We start from the raw sequence: 20580 nt of genomic DNA, 5'->3' as shown, positions 1-20580 counted from the left end.
AGATAACTGAACAAAAATATATATATAAAAAAATAGTATGTTCCCTTAAAGAAAAAAAAACAGTAAATATGGTTTCAATTCGAATCACTTATGGATATCAAACAACATCACCAGACTGTGGATATCCTGCAACATGACAAAAATTATTGATCCCAGTTATTGGATAAATGATTCTAAAAATATTCAACAACACAATTTTGATTACAATGAAGTTGCAGTGTAATATTTGTACTCCATTTCCAGTTTCCAGGATAACCACTGAAATATCTGAATGACGTTAAGTAACAAAATTCCCACTGAATCATGGGATATGTAATTAATTTCCTGCAGATACCACCAGTAGAACTGTCTGCTCACTGCATGATGTGCAACACGCAAAATAGTAACTGTGCTAATTCTGGTATGTGGTTGGAGTTCACCACACTTATCTCCTGTATAGAGCTGCCAATGCTCTGGATTAACAGCTACCATGAAATAAATATACACACACACACACGTACGCAGGGTGTCCTAACACCAACGAACTTGCACAGTGTGTACAGGACATCAATACATACAACTATTCTGGGTATTGTGCTTATTGAGGTCTCATCTAGACACTGTGAACCATCTGAATATTGAATTTCTACCCTGTATGTATGCAGTCATGCATCAAAATCATGGTTGCCACCAACATTATCTATCGGAACACAATATTTTTTTTCAGTATCTGAAAACAATATTTTTTTCAGTACACAAAAGACAAGTCTTTGTAATAGGGATGAGACAATATGAAATTTTGGCAGATACCAATAAAGTTCCAATATAAAATTTACTGACACGATATAAAATTCAAAATGGTCCTTGAAAAACCTGAGTAGTTCCTTGACCTCGTTAATAAATGTTTGTTTCCAGGTGACTGCAGTGCAAAAGAAGTTGCATATTTAGACACTTACTTCTTTAGAAAGTAGGGCAAGAAGATTATCCATAAAAATTATAACAAAATGGCAGAAATTTGCACTAAATTATGAAGTATAGGGTGGTGCAGAGAAACTGCAAAATTTGAATAAGGAACTGGCAACACTGTAGCACCGGCCATTTGTTTGGGACCAATGCGGCATCATTGAGGAGGCTTTGCCATTTAGTAATGATGCAACATTGGAATGGTTCGGAGCGTGCTTTCGCTGTGAAAGCTTTTTATAAGAACGGTGATAGTGTGCCTGCAGCACAAAGGGTATTTCGGCAGCATTACCAGCTAGGACGTCATGCTTGTGTCCCATCGGGAAAATCCTTGTCAGCTTCATGAGCGTCCATTACATAGCACCAAGGTTACAGTATGGTGTGCAGTATCAAGTCATGGTGTTTTCGGCCCTTATTTTTTTTGAAAGTGAGGAAGGCATTCCAACAACAGTGACATCAGATTGATATGTTGCTATGCTTGAAACATTCTTTGCAACCAAGTTGCACGACGCACATCTTCCGACCGACAACATGTGGTTTCAGCAGGATGGAGCCACGTCACATACTGCTAGACAGTCGATGGAGGCGATTCGCAAATTGTTTGGAAGGTGGATCATTTCATGTAATGGTGACATTTCATGGCCTCCGAGATCCCCTCATCTCAGTGTTTGCGATCTGTGAAGACATCTCAAAAGAAGTGTAAAGCACACGTCCTACAACTATTGCTGAACTGAAACAGAAGATTGCAGCAGAAATCACCGATATTCCTCGAGACGTCCTAGCTGGTAATGTTGCTGAAATACCCCTTGCACTGCAATCACACTATCACCGTTCTTATAAAAAGCTTTTACAGCTAAAGCATGCTCCGAACCATTCCAATGCTGCATCATTACTAAATGGCAAAGCCAACTCAATGATGTCGCATTGGTCCCGAACAAATGCCGGCACTACAGTGTTGCCAATTCCACATTCTAATTTTGCAGTTACTCTGCGCCACCCTGTATTTAGAGAAATAACGGATCGGTAAAATAATCTGTCATTTTACCTATAAACCGATATGCCAATACCAGCAAATATTAATTTAGTACCAATTAATCTGTCCCATCCCTACTTTGTAACCAATAAAATGAACTGTCCTCCAGAACTTGAACACTACAATAAAACTTCTGAAAAGGTTTCCACACTGAAATAAAGATTTTTAATGTGTTTTCCAAAAAGAAAAATTAATGATAATGGCAACCTTGAATTTGTACTGTATAACTGCATATATACAGGATAGACAATGCATTTTTGAGCACTTCTATAGTGTCAATATGGTCCTTAACAAGCAAATATATATATATACGAGGATGTATGTATGTATATACTGTATGTATCCTGTGTATACACACAGTAGCAGCAGCAAAGTGACACTACTGCTGCAGTGACTAACTTCAACTTTAATTCATCCAATTGAGGCAGCTTAAGAAAAACTGCAAGTATTTTTCAGTTTATACAGTATGATAAGGTCTGCATACTACTAACTCTTGTAGCTAACCATTGTGCCTGAATATTGTTCATTATTTATTAGAATATAGCAGTTCTTTTCTGGATATTACCCAATTATTGAATAAATAAAAGAAATGAGCTACTAATCTCCATGCCTGCATTGCTAATCTTTCTTCGCTGAAGATGTATTATTTGTCAATAAGCAGGCAGTTTTTCACAAAACTTGAAAAATTATGCATAAAATACATTGTTTTGTGAAAACAAAATTTAACGCAGTTAGCAAAACCAGGCACTATGATTGACGTTAACTTGAGAAAAAAAAAGCACAAAAAACATGGATGATACTAGAAGAAAGAAAAAAAACGAAACTAAGATATGTGAGTCCAAACAAGTGCTGGTGAAATGCCAATAAAGAAACAAACGAACAAATAAGACAAACACACACAATTATACTGTTAATCACACACGAAGACAAGGACACAAAAAAGGACAACACGGAACAAAAAAAAGTTTTTCTTTCTGGTCATGCGAAATGCAGGATGACAGGAAGCAATAGAATGTTTCAACAGCCAAGCTGCGATTGTCACATGACAATTCAGAAGTCACATGACTTACCACCTGGCTGCTGATTGGTTGGTGTGTGGGGTTGAGGGCGCACCCTGTCACCGCCACTCGTGAGACTGGCACCATACATTTGTAAACTTTGCTGATCGAAACAAAAGGGGTCTGCAGTAGGGTACATCATTCCGTGATGATGGTCCCCCATACTGCTATGATGAAACTGAGGAGACATGGGGTGGCCAGGGGAAAGAAGGGGGTGGTGGTCCTTGTTCATCCCATAATGCCGCGAGGAATTAACTCCACCTGGAACAGGTAGATGTTGTAAGTATTTAATAGAATGATAATGGTGCAAAAATTCTGGACCGATGGGTACAAAATGCAGGTATAAACTTTTTCATGAAAAATTAAAAGCATGCATAACAGTTCATAAACCAAAATATTGGTACTACTACTAGTAAAAAATACATTATACATAGTAAAGTAAGTACATACTTTTAGTATGCTTCATTACTGGGATACTATAACCAGTTTCTGTAAGGCAGTTCAAATGTAAAAAAAAAAGGAAAAGAACAAAAAACTGTAAAAAAAACACTAGTTAAAAATACTGTGTGCAGGGTAACGTGCAACTATCAATGCATTTCAATACGTAGAAGTACCGATATTCTACATAGCAATTCAGTTCTGTGAATAAAAACATCAAATAAAAATAAAAAATAGAACGATCCCACTCTGTAACCGTTATAAAACTAATGAAAAACTCTACCAATAAAACTGACTTCCAGCAAAAATGACAAACTTTCAATCATCCATGTTTTAATTAAGAGTTCATGAACATTTAGATAAAAAAAAAACAATTCATGCCACATTCCCCTCTCAGTCCTTCCATTATATTTTACATCGGATTCAAAGTAATTTGTTAACCTTCATAAGGTAAGTAAGACAAAAGTTAAATACTTGCTTTGTGTCTGTTCTTAGCATCAAAGTAAATAATGATTCCATAATACTCAGCCTTATACTTTGATTTTTTTTAAAGCAAAAAAATTTACACACTGGAAGGTTCACTATTCCACTTGTAAATTGGGAGTTTCAATGATAGGCAACATTAGATAGATATTGTAAATAAAATACTATTTGTTAGTGTAAAGAATCCATACACTTCTTGTTATGCTTTGGTGCATTATCATGATTACATCGAGTTCAATTAATCTTATTTCCCTGTACAGCAAATGCACCCCCCCCCCCCACCAAACAAATTACCAATAATCTGAAATGTTCCAATTTTGGACATATCTTACTTGAAAGATTTCATGTGAATTTTCTGAACCAACTAACCTATATATTCATGGGAGGTGAAAGGAAGGGGAAGATTGGGTGAAAAATCTGCATCACATAATTGATTTTCCTTTTGTGGCAAATTCAAATAACTGCGTAATGTGGTTGCTACATGTGGACATTTAGAAAAAATGGGGTGATTGCATATATCCACAAAACAACTATGTGGTTATCTGTCAGATGCGACTAATACAGGTATTAACTGTATAAAAATGTTTGTGTTCAACTAAAAAAAAAATATGTTTGTGTTCAACTCAAGAAGAAAAAAAAAAAGGACAAAATTTGCTGCTGGGTCAACAAATCTAGAAGACATTTTTCCATCTCCTTGCAAACTTGTCAAGAAAATTGATGCATTTATGGAGTGATTAAAACACATCCTGAAATTCCTATATGTATTCTTTCTTTGGCAGCCAAGTCTGATAATGGTAAAAAATCATATAAGGATGTTTTTCAGGATAGGATGTAAATTGTAGGAATTTCAGCCTGCTTTTCAACAAGCCCATACTGGCAGCAATTTTCTTCTGACTACAGTTACAGAAGAATCAACAATTACAACATATGGTAAAGTTATGATTATTATGGTTCAGTCAGTGAAGCAATGGCAATGGACACAGACAAATTTCTAAGTTGACAAAATAGTAGACGCACCAAAGGATGGCTTCTCTTAACATGGGATTTGAAGGACTGAGCCGCTATTTGTATAACTTTCTTTGCGTGTGTGCAATAAGCTATTTTACATGGCTAGTTTGACAAGAAGAAACAATTCTGCATAAAATAGAGGTAAAGCTCTGTTTGGTAATAGCAAGAAATTATTTCAATTTGGCTTCGTTGATTAAGCCATTAGAGCTAAGTGGAAAAAACATTTGAGCAATGCACAGAAGGCAAAATTATTTGGTCTTTAAAGAATAACCTAAGGGCCAATTACAAGGCAAGGGTCTATACTGCATAATATTTTTTATGGTATTACACTGAATAATTTTTGCCAACGTGGAAGGCTGGAAATGCTGCAATGCCTAGTTCCAGTAGAATTTTATTCAAGTAGGCAGGGACTGCATGCAGCATCCAGTAAAATTATGCTGCAAACTTGTGCTTATAGGTGTTACCAATTACAAGATAAAAAAAGCTAGTAGGTGCATACTTTTACATTTCTGAAGTAGTGCATTAATTCCTTGGAACATTTGCAAACAAGTATCATTCGTATTTGTTCTTGCCTGTATGTCCCAACAGTGCTTTCTTGTAATATTTTGCACAAAATAAAAGTATTCCTTGCATTATAGGTCCAAAGCATTCATGTGTACGAAACCAATATGAAACTAGCAAAAGCAGGTGATTATGAATATCCTTAGTTGCAGTGACTTAAATTTGGAATAAGAATTGTGTGCATATCGAATTCTAGCACTTTTCTGCCTAGTAGAGTGGTCTTTGTGCAAAGGTTTAACCGGAAGTTGCATATTATTATTTACTTCATGATTAGCCAAAAGTGGCAGAAAAGTGAAGTAAAATAAATCAAAGCATATATTATTTACAATAAAAGAGTAATTGTACATTTAGTGATACAAACATTACTACATATTTTCCTGCTTTCTGTTACTTAACCATGAAGCAATGAGCGAGCAGTAGGTTCAACAAAGGCTCCAATACAGGCAATGCTAAGGTGCAAAATACATTGGAATTATGGTCAAATAATATGATTGGTATTGTTCAATTTCACGAATTCAGATTTATGGTTGATATTCTGACAGCACTAATAATGGCATTCCTTATTTATGCTTAAAAGTCAAATTCTAGTCCAAGATAATCAGATCATTCCAACTTTTCAAAACGGTAATCCTTGTTAATATTAATACTAGTAGGAAAGTGAACTGGCTACTCCTTGGCAATATTTACAGTGTTATTGTTGCTAACACAATTGAGTAACTTTATTAGGTAATATGTAAAAATACAATTTAAATAATGGTGTATGTGGTAGCAGATGCTGCTTGAAGTTACAAGGAACAAAGTATTCTATGAAATAGTTACCAGCACAGATCACAGTCCATAAAAGCCTGTTATTTTTATTTTGCAACATATTACAAAAAAAGTGCATATCATAACCTAATTTCTTTTGGAATTTCTACTGTGAAATTAATAAATTATGTTTTATGGCTTGATACTTCAAATGATACTTCCTACAAATATCTTTGTTACATACATTTGTCAATATATAAAATTTCTCATTACAAGACAGTTAATTTAGGCAAATTTTGCTTGTGTTCCATTTTAAAATCACGACTGGAGCTAAAGTGGAACCTAAGACATTGAAATATACACCACTTATGATGTTTGTAGGTTTAATATGTTTGCAGTGAACTGTATGTAGAGCTTGACTTAAAAAAAAGTTATTCCTACAGAAGAACTCCTGCAGATAATTTTATCTATTTGAAAAGACAGCATAAGCAACTCAGTAGACCACTCTTCTGGATGCAATATTTTATTTGTACCTACCCATACAGAGCAACCATCAATTTCAAATTTGTAAGAAGTTATTTTGGTTATGCTATTAATCTCTATGAATGGAATAAATTTGAAGATCTTTATTTCTAAAAAAAATTGAATGAAATACTTCAAAATAAATGCTAACTTCTTTTTCAATACAGATTTAGCACTAGAATAGCTTTATTTTTAGCAAGCAGAAATTACAAAGCTGTGCTAACATCTATGTACAGAAAAGGTTGACTGAAATGGCTTAAAAATAAAAGACATTGACAATAACTGCTTTCAATAAAAATTTGCAGTGTTACCTTCGATTGGCAAAAGAAAACAAGAGCACAAAAATAATACAACAGAACTTGTAAGGAATATGCATATAACAAATAGATTATACTTAAAATAAGATTATTATTCTTAAGGATATGTTGTACGCCTTGTATATTATTCATGCTTATCTGGTAAGAGAAAATATAAATGCAGACGAAAGTGCAGTAACCAATAACCATGTTGAATTTATACTATTCTTGCTTTATTACAAATATAGTCTTCACTTTTGGTTCACGAGTTAAAATACTATTAGGTTTAAAACCTTTGTGCAAGAACCAAGAAATTCAAGCTGGAAAGTGAGGAAAATGAAGCAATTAAGGACTTGTACACAGACTTCATTTTAGGCAATGAAAAGTTCCTTGTAGACTTGCCCTTGAAAGGGTTCTTGCATAATTTTAATGTTCCAATAATGCATTAAATCTTGTTGCTTTTACACATAATTTTAGTACCAATTTTGAGATATGTCAGGCAAAATGTCTGGATACTGATTATGTAAAAATTATGAAGTAAATATTTTAGGGAAAAAATGTGACAGACTCGTCATTAGATGCAATGTAAAAAATAAATTTACAGTTTTAATGACCAGGAGCTACAATTCTTGGAGACAGGGTTTAAGTTTAGATCTAATATTCTAACATTGCCTTATTGTCAATGGAAAGTTTAGCATGAAAAAATGAAAAAGTCCAATAATGTATACTCAAGGTTCTTGATAATACTGTAAAACCAAATTCCCACACTTCTCCATCTTTAAACATACTAAAGGTAACTTTCCATAAACATACTAAAAGTAACTTTCCATCTCACACTAAAATGGATTAACATAAAGAGTTTTCAACTTTCCATGCTAATAAAACAATTCAAGTTTATTCAACATTGTTGAAAGGAAAGGATCAAATATGAATTAACAGTTTATACAAAAAATTTCCAAGTCAGTGAGAACTCTGACAATGCAACTGAAATTCGAGCTGGTAGATGTTGATAATTAAAATACGCAATTAAAAAACTAGACAATTTCTGGAGACTGAAAATAAATTAATCTGAACAAAATAAAATGTACAAGTTTAATTCTACACTTAAAAAAATATTCTACTGAGATTAAGACAAGTATTAAAGTGAGCTGCAATCTGGAGTTGGTTTTCGATGAAATGGCACTACTTACCTGGGACTTGCCCTCCAACTCCTCCAGCACTGATTGCCCTCTGTAGCCGAAGCTGCTGAAACTGCCCTGGCGTTTGGTACGAAACCGCTCCAGGGTTCGAAGTGTTCGAGGTTGGGGAGGGTGACGGGGAAAACTGTTGATTGGCGTCTATTCCCTGCTGGAACGGAGACTGCCGAGATGCAGAAGCGCTTGGACTAGGCAGCGATCTCACAGGAGGTAACTGCTGTCGCTGTTGCTGCACAAAGCCTCTACTACCTCCAAAATTACCCTGCGAGGAAGAAGAAATCAATGATTTTCTTCATTTGTATTTCATTACCAGGAGTGAATAGTTTGAACAGATTCCAACACATTTAATGAATATTGATACTTGTATGTTGTAGAGGTTATTTGCAAAAGTCAGAAAATATTAATTTATAGTATTCTGCAACTAAATAACCTGGGGCAATGTTTTATACATTAAATTCAGTCGCACATTTTCCCAACAACTTCATATTCTGGAGAATTTCGTTGTACAAGGAGAGGGAGTGGGGGAGGGATTTGATGGGCATGTTAATTGGGGTGGATAAATCACTATGTACTTATTTAATTTCCTTTACATTAGGAATTACACTTACAAAACTTATTATCAAATGTTACTATTAATGAAACTTTTTTTTTTAAACTCGAAAGTTTTTACACACTTTTAACTCAATATTGCCACCAGCTGAAGAAACAAAAGATGGAATTTCAGTTGGCCTCCCCGATGGCACATTGGTAGCTTCGTTGCCTTGTAATCAAGGGGTCCCGGGTTCGATACCCGGTGGAGGCACATAGTGGTTCGTATCCCACTTTAAACTGTAGGTCCAGTCCCGATTAGCCTTACTGTGCATAAAGTGGACTTAAAACACCAAATCAATCCAATCCAACTATATTCCACAAGAAGCAGAACAGGAGCAAACATGAATCAGAAAAAAACATTGGAACAGTACATTAATGACTGCTATTTAATTTTGCTGTTTCTTGCATTTTTTTTCAGATTTTTCCTTTTTCACTCTCCTGCAGTTCCTGGCTCCACAATTCCCCATTCCTGGGAAATTTTCCTGCTGGGAACCTCATTGATGCCACTGAGTACGTGCGTGTATAAATTGCAGTTGGTGATATTTTTTCTTCTTAGTCTTCGCAGGAACATTCTACAATTAGCAACTGGTTTCAACTCCTAAAAAATGTCCCGACGTCTCTACTTTACAATGAGAGTTGCAAGAACAGTAACTTACCGTTAATTGTGCATTCAGCATTGGGTTCTGCTGCTGTTGCATGCTTAAACGCGATGCTGAATGCGACCAGTTGGAGTTAGACTGGCTTTGTGTTGCCTGCGACATGATGCTCTGGGACATGGGTGGGTACCCTTGCTGACCCTGTGAAAAGAGAAAAATGTGTATTATAAGAGATCCAAATTTCTGGTGTTGTGATGGATATTCTGTTTGACATTACAATAGAGTACTTATTAAAGACTCTCAAGCTTCCGATATTCCACTTCTGGCCTCAGATTTTGGAGGGATAGTCAAAGCATGGCTCATGCCTTGTGCCAACATGATTTACTTTAAATAAAAATTAAATAAATAAGAAATAAAATTTATCATTCAAAATGAAATTGTATCTAACGATGGAAACTAGAGAGGAAATAGAGGAATCAATAAAAAAACATGTAATCTACAAATCAACAAAACATGTAATCTACGAGGGTCGTTCGGAAAGTCCTACCCATTTACTCAAAGAGTGCATACAAAGATACGACCTTCACTTCTCCTGGCTTAGGATGCCTGTCGTACCTCGGCCATGTTCCAGGAAAGTCCAGTCTTCTTAACAGTAGTTGCATGGTTGCTAGGTCCTTCGGAAATGAATCGGAAATCTGAAGTTGCCACCGAAAGTGAAGTGCGTTAGGTGATTCAATTTCTGAATGCACAGAATGTTTATGCCCAAAGGCACAATTTATGTCAATGTATATTGGAACACTGTGGAGACTATGCCAGGCTATTCAGAACCGAAGCTGGAGCTACTGTCAAGCAGTGTTCAGCTTCTGCATGACAATACTCGCCCACACATTTATGCTAAGATGCAGTCTCTGCTTCGACAGTTTGGGTGGTAAGCTCTGCATCATCCTCCTTTTATCTGGACTTTGCACCGAATGACTCCCACATCTTCCCTTTTTTTAACGTCATTTTTGGGTGGTCAAAGATTTCACGGTGACTAGGAACTCCAGGAAGCTGCCAAAAACTGGTTCAATGGACTGGCAGCAGACTAATATGATGAAGGATTGCAAAACCTTGTTGTGTGGTATGACATGTGGCTGAAAATTGTGGTGGTGACTATGTAGGAAAATGACCAAATGTATGTGTAACAGGTCAATAAAATAAGAACTACCGTATTTACGCATGTATAATGCGCGTGCGTGTATAATACGCACCCTCGTTTTTGATGGGGAAAAGCAACAAAAAAATATATCTCGTATATAATGCGCAGTACAATTCAGGTTCCAGAAATGGCTTTCTTAGCGTCGGACTAACATTTACGTATTTCATTTAAAATTAATCAGTAGATCATAAAAACGATCTTTTCCTTGCTTTCGTAGCTGATGCATTCACCACGCGACCTTGAACTTCCAGATGTTTGGCTTTTCATAGGAGAGGAGGGAGCAAAGTTATCAACCACCCGTTCAAGGTCGCAGTGCGTGATGCTTACAATAAATGGATGACATCAAGGCAGCATGAACTCTCGCCAAGCGGGAGGGTGAAACGTGTGTCGCTGCCGATTGTTTGTGAATGGGTTCGTGAGGCATGGAACTCCATCTCCCTTGAAATGATGATCAAAAGTTTTAAGGTAACGGGAATATCGAACAAGATGGATGGAAGTGAGGACATTTCAGACTGCTTGTATCAGTAACTGGGAGTGAATGACGAAATTAAGTGTAAACTATATTTATTTATTTACGTGAGTCAAGCCGCAATAGTGCAGTAAATATACAGTAATTATTTCTATTTGGTAAGTGTTGACATAATTATTTTACCTTCATATTTGTTACAGTCAACTCTCGATACAACGAACTTTCATAGTTCCCAGGAAAAAGGTAGTTATTTCGAAGGGGTTGTTATTGGAATTTGCACCAAAAACGATTATTAGGAGATAATCGGGCAGAATGAATGTTGGATTTAATACGGGTCTACTAGAGCATTGTCTGTTACAAGATGAACTGGTAAGATACGATCTCTCGGAAGATCTCACCTTTCTAGGCACAAAAAAAGGGGCTGTAAATTTCGTTTTGGTTCGGCTGTGTAAAATACGTCGTAAAAATGTCACGTTTTCCTTCCTTCGACCAACTTCTAATTCACCCCCTCCCCCATTCCAGGGAGCAGTCCTTCCTCTTCCTCGACTTGCATTGTAAGCCAGGCTGAAAAAGGAAACTGGCAACTTGCGATCTATTTGCACCCAATGCGTATTCTAAGACACATTGAACAGTGTCGCACTCGATAATCATTTTGGTTTAGAATTAGATTTCACTAAAGTGAAACTGTATATTTAGTCCCGATTAGCCCAAAAGCATAAAATGAACCCAAAACAAGCTTTATGAAACCTGCGCATTTTCAGATATCAAAACGGGAGATCTTTATTTACTCTCACGTTAATCGATAATCGGTGTCAGCTTATACATTGAGCATTTTCTTAAAAATCGTTCGCAGCTTACACATTGAGGTTCTGAAGATAAAGGTGCAGAACATGAAGTTGTTTTAACTCTTCTTTTTCTTTCTGAAGATCGAATTTCGTTATCGTCAAATCAAAACAGCTTTGCGAGATACAAAACAATGACTTGCCTTCGCGCTGGATGAGTCATTGCTGTTATCCACAAGGACTACTTCGCAGACGCTAGACAAAAGACTGGCGCCAGTTGCAGCGTAAAAACAAGGCGACCGGCTGGAAGTTCGAGCAACAGGTGGTCAGGGAAAATCCTCCCTATTTCAAAGATAACGCAACTGTCGAAGGCTGAACTTTTATCAGCTGTGTGAAGAAGAAAGAATAAACCCTTTCTTTACGTTTTACCTTGCAACAGACAATAATACGGGCAATATTTCAATACAATAGCATTAAAAAAAGAAAAAAATAGGACCTGAATTCTGCAATTATTACATTGCCGTGCAGACCAGTGGCGGAGAAAGCTGGGTAGGGGGGCATTTTTTTTATACTTGTCCTATGGTTTTTGTTCGTTTTCAAGAATGCATCCAGAACTGGTTGACCATTTTAGAAGTCAAAGGAAAGAAAGAGCGGTCCACTTCCACCCTTGCCTGTAATCAGCCTGTGTGCACACACGATCAAGAAGACAATCGGCATTGCCCCCCCCCCCCCCCTTAAACGTTTGCTGAGAAGAAAAGAGGGAGAAGTCACTCTGCCAACGGAACATTTTTGGCAAATATTAGGACATCGGCACAGTCATGAAAATGTAGAAAGTGGTAAACGGGAGTTATGATGCAAGTAAGATCGAAGTGAACTTTTGCGGAAACCTTAATGAAAATGCATTAAGAGTGTTGACGATCTTTAGGTGGCCTATGTGGCTTTGATTATCTATAACAGTTTCACTTCTTTATGAAGTGTTACAGGGAACAAAGAATACGTTTTGAATGAAAGCGATTACCGGAAGTTGTACGCTACAAAGTCGATTTAAAATAACATCCAAGCATATTCGATCTCTTCTCGTGTATCCAAGAGCAAACGAAATCACAATGGCAAAACAAGCCTGGCATGTTGGGTAGCAGCCGACGGGTAACATTGGTACGCTTGGGGGAGGGGAGGGCAGAGGTCAAGTGCTATTGGATATAACTGAAGCGTGGTCTGGTGTTTATTTTTAGATCAGACCCACTTGCGAGCGGTAGAGTGCTACTGAAGGGAATGAGTGCAAAAAACGTATTTTTCGCCCAATCTCTGTTCATGACCATGTCTAAGGCGAAAACAATTTTTGTGGAAGTTATTTCTCCCGCGAAAAATACCGCTTGATACGTCTACCGTGTGACGGCAGGCGCGTGCTTGATTGCCGCCAGAACGGGTGCTGCTTTTCTCGATGTCGCAAAACTTTCCATTACTAAGTGACAACTCATGGAAAACGGCCATTTCGCATTTTTTTAAAATTATTACTGCTAAAGAAAGGCAATCTGTAGATATATACATGTTATACGCAGTGACATAGTGAAAAAAAATGCGTGATTTCATTTTAGTTGTCCGAATTATTCCGTGCATAATACGCACCACAGTTTTGAAGGGCAAAAATTTTGGAAAAAAGTGCGCATTATACACGCGTAAATACGGTAATTCTCTTCACAACTTTTTTTCTAAAAAGAAAGGGGTAGAACTTTCCAAATGACCCTAGTAGTTGTTTTCACATGATCTGGTTCTCAAGGTTTAAGATGAACTACTTATGTTGTTTTCTTGATATTCTTTGTACTGCGAATGCCAAAAAGTTACATTTTTAAAAATTCAGAGTACAATATACACAGCATGAAATTAAAAAAAAAAATCATTACAACATTTTTTCCAGAGGTTAAAGTTTTCATCATCATCTTGTAAAATTTAGGTTTCTCTGGAATAAAATGAACAAAACATTGTTCAGTATTTTTTTATATAAAAATTGGAAATTTTGACTTGGAACACCTTGGATCTTTCTGAAAAGAAGTTGATTGAAACATGGTAAAACAACATTGCACAAATACTATGTGAAAACTAAAACAGGGAAATATTATAGTACAAATATTATCCAGTTTATTTGTTTTTAAATTAAATTGCCCTCACCAACAGACAGTACAGTTTCAACTTACTACAAAATATTTACCAACACTGCTTGAATAATCTTATTTTGTGGATGGTGTTAAATTTCTCTTACCTGTGAGATGCGAGGAGAGAGCTGAGACTGCTGAAATGGTGGGAGCTGACCAGGAGGATGAGGTGATAACCTTGCCTGAGGCCCCTGCTGGTTCCCTGTGAAGTTGTTCAGGCCTGAACTGTAAGAGATAATAAAAATCATTACTGTATACACTATTCACTACAAGAGAGGCTGATTATGTTCAATACAATGGAACCCTGGTCCTGTGTTTTTCAAAGGACTGGGATGAAAAAACTTAAAATGCAGGAAAATGTTAAAATTGGGAATGTAACATCAGGGTTCCACTACTTTCTCCATGATTTGACAACTGCCCTTTTTCAAGCAGTACATCAAAACTTTATGAAATTTGCAGTCAAACAGGAAATTTACCAATAATTGTTTTTTAGACATATACCATATATATATATATTTTGAAAAAAATTTCCAGACCACTATGTAGTCTTTTAGCTCAGTTCCAAGTTTTTTTAAGTTATTTTTGAGTGAAAATATCAAAGTATAAGGTTAAAAATTAAAGATTGTAAATTAAAGGAGATGTTATGAAAAAAAAAAGAGTAGAGTTGATTGTTCCAATAAATGAAACATTATGACGTAATTGAATGAACTCCTATCAAATTTCAGAAGAAGTTGATGTACCTACCTTTATGTAATAAATTAATGGCGGAAGTTTTAAATCTTATATTTTTCATTGTAGAAGTATTTGATATAAATGTGTAAGTATTTGTTAACAGTAAAAGATGTATCAAAACCTTTTGAATGATTTATCAAACTCAACTTTTGTAAATATTACACATTATAATGTACATGAAGAAATACTCTGTCTTTATAACCTACTAGTCAGGGGTTTGAGAATACAGAAATCGGGTATAAATACGACGACAATTCACGGAAAAAGAGAGTGGTTTCTTGATATCTGCTCTTGCGTGGGTCTATTACCAGGCCTAGCATTGAGTCGCTCACACCCAGCAAAACTGAGCAAAGTTCTCATGAACAATCTCAGTCGGATATCAAAGAAATCGAAACCGTAATCACGTTTCTTAAAGACCCGATTACTCAGTCTCACGCTCCTAGTTTCCATATGTTTGTAAATGAACTTACAAGAATAAAAACTGGTTAAATTCATATCCTATAGTTCGAGTTTTCCTCCTACTAAACTGAGACGGTTCCAGTGTGGACTGGAGTTCTCGTGTTGCTGACTATAGGAGCTGTGGGTAATTAACTCCATTCTTATCACTGCATGTGTCTGTTAAGATACAGTGCAGTCTCTCACACCCTGCAGTGGTGGGAACGTAACAAGTAATAACTTCAGTTGCAAGAAGCTTCATATTTTTAAGTATTTTTTTGACTTGTGTTAAACAAGTATATTTGATACCTGTTGTATCAAATGAAAATTTACAAATATGTGAAAAATCTATATATTTACAGCAAGTACAACATTTAATATACCTCTGACTTCTCCAGATTTTTCAATATATTCATAAATTTCCCTTTTTCTTTTTAGTCATACATCAATTTCTTTATATTCTAATTTTCCACATCAGTGTGAATCCTGTTTTACTACAAAGTAGCGATTGAACACATTAATTTGTATGTACTCATATTGGCTGATCAGTAGAGGCACAAATTTTTGGTAAATAAAAAAGCTAAATTTCGTTACAAAACAGTCAAATAGAGTTAAAAATCTGTAAATAAAATGACATTTTGGTTTTAAAATTGTGAATAAATTTTATTTACAAAATGCACTAATTGCACAAAATTCACATATCCCTTCTAATTGCATGTTTATGTAGTTTCCAGAGTATTAAGTTTAGTCCTGTATAAAGGGGTTCATTTTTGCTTCTCAAATATTTACAGCAGAATTAATCAATTTTCCGTGAATTGGATAGCTCACAGGATAATTCAAACTTCAGAAAGTGTCATGTCGGTAAATAAACTCTAAATTCCTGTTTGAGAGTCTATTTTGCATTTTGCAGTTCATTTCGCACCATTTCGTGATAAAAAAGGGTACAAAAATGCACCTCACAGCTTTCAAAATTATGAAAAATGAACATTACAGCAGGTTATTTCAGATTTCGTGTCTTCATCAAAAACGAAATATGCATGCATCTACTGATTAGTATAATTATCTGAAATATGTATAAATAGGGACCTTAAGTTTTTGCAAATGCAATAACTCTGAAAAATGTTATTTGTTACAAAAAATTAGGGATGGGCCGATATGAAATTTTTACCGATACAGATAAAGTACCGATATAACATTCATCGATATCAAGAACTGATATTCCACTGATCCGATATAAGGAGGTGAATTAACTTTTCAGATTCTTAAACGAAAATCTGATATTGGATCGGTAGAATAAAAGTTTATTGGTAAATTTATATCTGAACTTTAGTGGTATGAACAAAAATCTGCACTCTACTGATTTGGATGTCGAACAACTTGGGCCACTTGCGTCAAGAAATCTACAGTCATGAAAAAGGAAAATGTTATAATTTCATGGAGTACTTACTTGGCAGATGAAAATCCTTGCTGCTGATTCAGTGGCGAAGTGAGCTGAGAGTGAGGTGAATATGGCTGCTGGTTGAGTCGTTGCCCAGGAGAAATCTGAGTACTTCCTGCCCCTAGAGGACTATTGAGCATCTGTCCACTGTAATTAGGGGACAGCTGCGAATCAGGAACACTCGAGGAACGCTGGAAGAAGAAAATTTGATCATCATTACTTAAGGGACATTCCACGAAAAGTGGTCCTACTCCGTGTAACAAAATGAATTAATCTGAAAATGATTATAGTTTTTCATTGCATGAAGGCTTAAATGTTTGTAAATGCATATAATTGGCATATTTCACAAACAAAAATGAATAGCATCTGTAGCCTATGATTCACAGACAAATTAAGTATAAAATCTTGCTACATTTTTAAAGCATCACACACATAACACATTTTCGTTAATGATTTTCTTGCATTCAAGCTAAGTCGTCATACTAAATGTTTATTTTCTCCATTTGTTAGCAGACACCATAAAGTATGTCATAATTCTACGAAATCAGTTCTTATGAATATTTTAATCCAGTCGCATGTCTAGAACCTTACATTTTGTGTGTGAAATGTCGCACATGTAACGCAGGAATGACCCTTATCATCCTATCTGTACACAAAATTCAACGGATGATTTTCTTTCGAACATTTTCAATGAAAACTGGCAAAACTCTGTGTATCTCGTGTTGGTCTCATTACATTAAAAGGCTACACATTAGTTTCACGTTACTATTATTTCAATGAATACAACACACATAAAAATACTTTTTTGAGAAATGCAGTGTCAGCTTTCTAATAAAGTCATCATAAGTATGTTATATTGTTAATCATCATCACAAATAGTCTTACTATTAACATAGAAATATGAGTATTGCAACTGCATTGCATAATTGTAATAAAAGACCCTTGACCAGTACCTTGAAATAAATATTTAATGAACTTACTTCAATTAGTGACTTAAGTTCTGGGAGGTCTGCAAAACAATATATATTTAAAGGAGGTAAATGAAAAGATAGGAACAGCTAAGCTAGGGTATAAATTCATCTGCATTGAGAAACCAACCTGCACAATCACATTTGGTGCTACTGTGGTATTTAATAAGCTGTCTATATTCTGCAGGGAACCTCCAGGTGACAACTGATCGCCGATTGCGTTGGCATTCGAGGGTACCAGCAACTGCTGCTGCTGTTGCTGCTGCAGTAGCCTCAATCTCTGCAGCTGCTGCGCCTGTAGAGTCTGCAGGGTTTTCCTCCTTTGTGCCAAGGATTGCTACAGAAAGACATAAGAACACACGTTGAAAGAGCCCAGCGATTATTTATTGAAAGAATCAAATTTAACCACCAACACCAAGATACTTCCCAAGTACGAACATGCAAAATAAAAATTCTGCAGTTACATTACTTTTATTGTATCTAAAGATATCAGTTTGTCGGATACGCGGAGAGAGGCAATTCACTGTAATAAGTTTATTAGAGTGTTACTTTCATGGCAAAAACTGACTTCTATACAAAGGATTTTCTTTAGGGCTGAACCAATACTGGGTATCGGCATTGAAAAGTAACAGATGAAATTTGATGAGCGATTTTCCACAGTTTGGTATGTTGAGTACAAAATAATGTTGCACAATACATTTTAGTAGATGTGAAAAATCCTGGAAATTATGCAAAAAGTGTGCAGTTAAAAAAATTAATAGAAAGTTCACTAAAAAAATTAATAGCAAGTTCATGTATGGATTCTGTCTGGAACACTGGAAACAGCGCCACAAAGTTCAACATTGTGGCTACCTCAAGTTACAGTACTTGCCAGAATATACTAGGGACGTTCAATATATAAGTTTCCCTGTGCTATAAAATATTGTATGAAGCAATGCCATTAAAAACAAGCACATGGTTGGCAAGCGCCATCCTTCGTCTACAAGGAACAACAATCAATTCGTTATTAGACGTGAAGGCGCATGCACTCAAGGGCGAAAAGTAAATGCTTGTTCGGAAAACACGGGCTTGCATCGTAAGGAGTTCAGATGCATGGATGGTGCACGAGTGTTGTAACAGGGGATGAGACATTTGTCCATCATTACACTCCCGAATTCAAGAGAACATCCATGGAGTGGAAGCACAAACAGCCTCCTATGAAGAAGTAGTTCAAGACAGATTGATCAGCTGGGAAGGTGCTTGTGACCATTTTCTGGGATACTAAGGGCGTTCTGCTTACGAACTTTTTGGAACAAGGAAGAACAATTAATGCTGACCGCTATTGTCAAACATTGGATAAACTGAAAAATGCAATTCGACATTAAAAGAGACCAGGTCTCCTGTCAGCTGGTGTCATTCTTCTTGACGATAACGCTCGCCCCCACTCAGCAGTGCAAACACAACACAAAATTGAAGAATTGGGGTGGGAACAGCTGCCCCACCCTCCATGCAGCCCCGATTTAGCACCGACTGATTTCCATCTTTTTCAGGTGTTAAAGTCTGAATTGCAAGGTTACCGTTTCGAAACAGATGAAGAAACGAAGCAGAATGTGAGAATAGTGCTCAATAGCCAGAGCCCTGATTTTCTTGCAAAGGGTATGGACAAATTGGTGCAACGGTGGAACAAATGCCTGAATCACTATGGGGGATTATGTGGAGAAGTGAGGAAGGATCCACCTACCATGTGTGTATAGTTCTCTAATGTATCTTAAAAATAATTTTTTTTACAGCATACGGAAACTTGTATATATTGAACGACCACGTATGAACAAATACTAATATTATTGCATTTTGACCACCCTTCCCCATTAACACAGTACAGGCAAAAACTGAATAAGCATAAATTCAAGGTTGCACTGTAATATAAACCTCAAATTTAATCTAAAAACTAAACCCATTACACAAAATTAACATTTGCATTCTAATATTCCATTCATAACATCCCACCATGTGAAGCTGAAATACAAGTGTCTAGTAATGTAGAACTGGATTCAGAAAATCTCTGCTTAAAATTAATATTGAACACAATGCTCTCGAGCAGTAAAAAAACAAGTCTGGGTGATTCTCTAGGGGAAAATGGCAATAAAGAATCTTATATTAGAAATATCTGCGGCAAAGAGAACGAGAAAAATTTAACAGGTGCACTTCTGTGAATCTTCTCTTTCCTTCTGAACACATTTCTCATGGTTTTTATATGGTTCTTTACTACACTGACTATTTTTGTTCTTTAGAGCAGTGTACTTATTTATGACAATAAGCTGACACTGTTAGGGATGGCATATATCAAATCCTAACACATTTTGGTTCCAGAAACTAGGCACTGGGTCCCAAACCTGAGAAACAGGCTACAGATTCCAGGTCCAAGAAACAGGCAATGGATCCCATATCCAGGAAATATGGAATGAATATTAGATCCAAAAACCTGGCAATGAACATCAGATCCAAAACCTGGACAACAAAATCTGGATCTCAAGAATCTTAAATTTTGGATTGTGTGATAATAAAACTCAATCATTATTAAACCACAAAGCTTCTTGAAGTTAAAAGATCTTGCAATTTGAGAGGATACAAATTGGAGAGAAAAAGGTGACCTATTTTATCAAAATGACAGCAGCTACTCCTTTATTGATAGCAACAGAATTAAAAACAAATATAGTATGGTTTCTAATTGGACCACATTTGCTATGGCAACTTTTTCTTTTCTTTTATGATTCATTTTTCTGCTAAAGGTTTCTGTTTTGTATGAACAAACTTCTTAGTCTTATCAACAATTTCATACCAATTCTTGAAGCCAGCAATCAGAAGTAAAACAAATCTGAACAACTGTCAATCTATGGTATTTTAATTGAACAACTGTCAATCTATGGTATTTTAATTATTTTATGGTTTTACTGGTTTACA

At 36.0% G+C, this 20580-nt stretch overlaps 1 protein-coding gene across 8 annotated transcripts in view; it reads right to left on the bottom strand.

The window, feature by feature from the left end:
- The window catches only part of tai (basic helix-loop-helix family member taiman), a 301547-nt gene that overhangs the window by 24159 nt on the left and 256808 nt on the right, over positions 1-20580 (bottom strand). For 7 of the 8 annotated variants that reach the window (XM_083122707.1, XM_083122705.1, XM_083122710.1 and 4 more), the window contains 6 exons: positions 17771-17977; positions 16682-16863; positions 14175-14292; positions 9529-9669; positions 8276-8543; positions 3043-3291 (listed from right to left, as the gene is read on the bottom strand). In XM_083122707.1, the coding sequence (XP_082978833.1) occupies positions 3043-3291; positions 8276-8543; positions 9529-9669; positions 14175-14292; positions 16682-16863; positions 17771-17977 (1165 nt within the window). The remainder of the gene's footprint in view (positions 1-3042; positions 3292-8275; positions 8544-9528; positions 9670-14174; positions 14293-16681; positions 16864-17770; positions 17978-20580) is intronic. The other variant, XM_083122711.1, reaches the window with a different exon arrangement.

The sequence above is a fragment of the Lepisma saccharinum genome, chromosome 5, assembly GCF_977018435.1.
Source record: "Lepisma saccharinum chromosome 5, izLepSacc3.1, whole genome shotgun sequence".
In the NCBI taxonomy this organism is placed as follows: domain Eukaryota; kingdom Metazoa; phylum Arthropoda; class Insecta; order Zygentoma; family Lepismatidae; genus Lepisma; species Lepisma saccharinum.
Note: the sequence above shows the minus strand (reverse complement) of the source record. Positions and strands in the feature narration are given on the sequence as shown.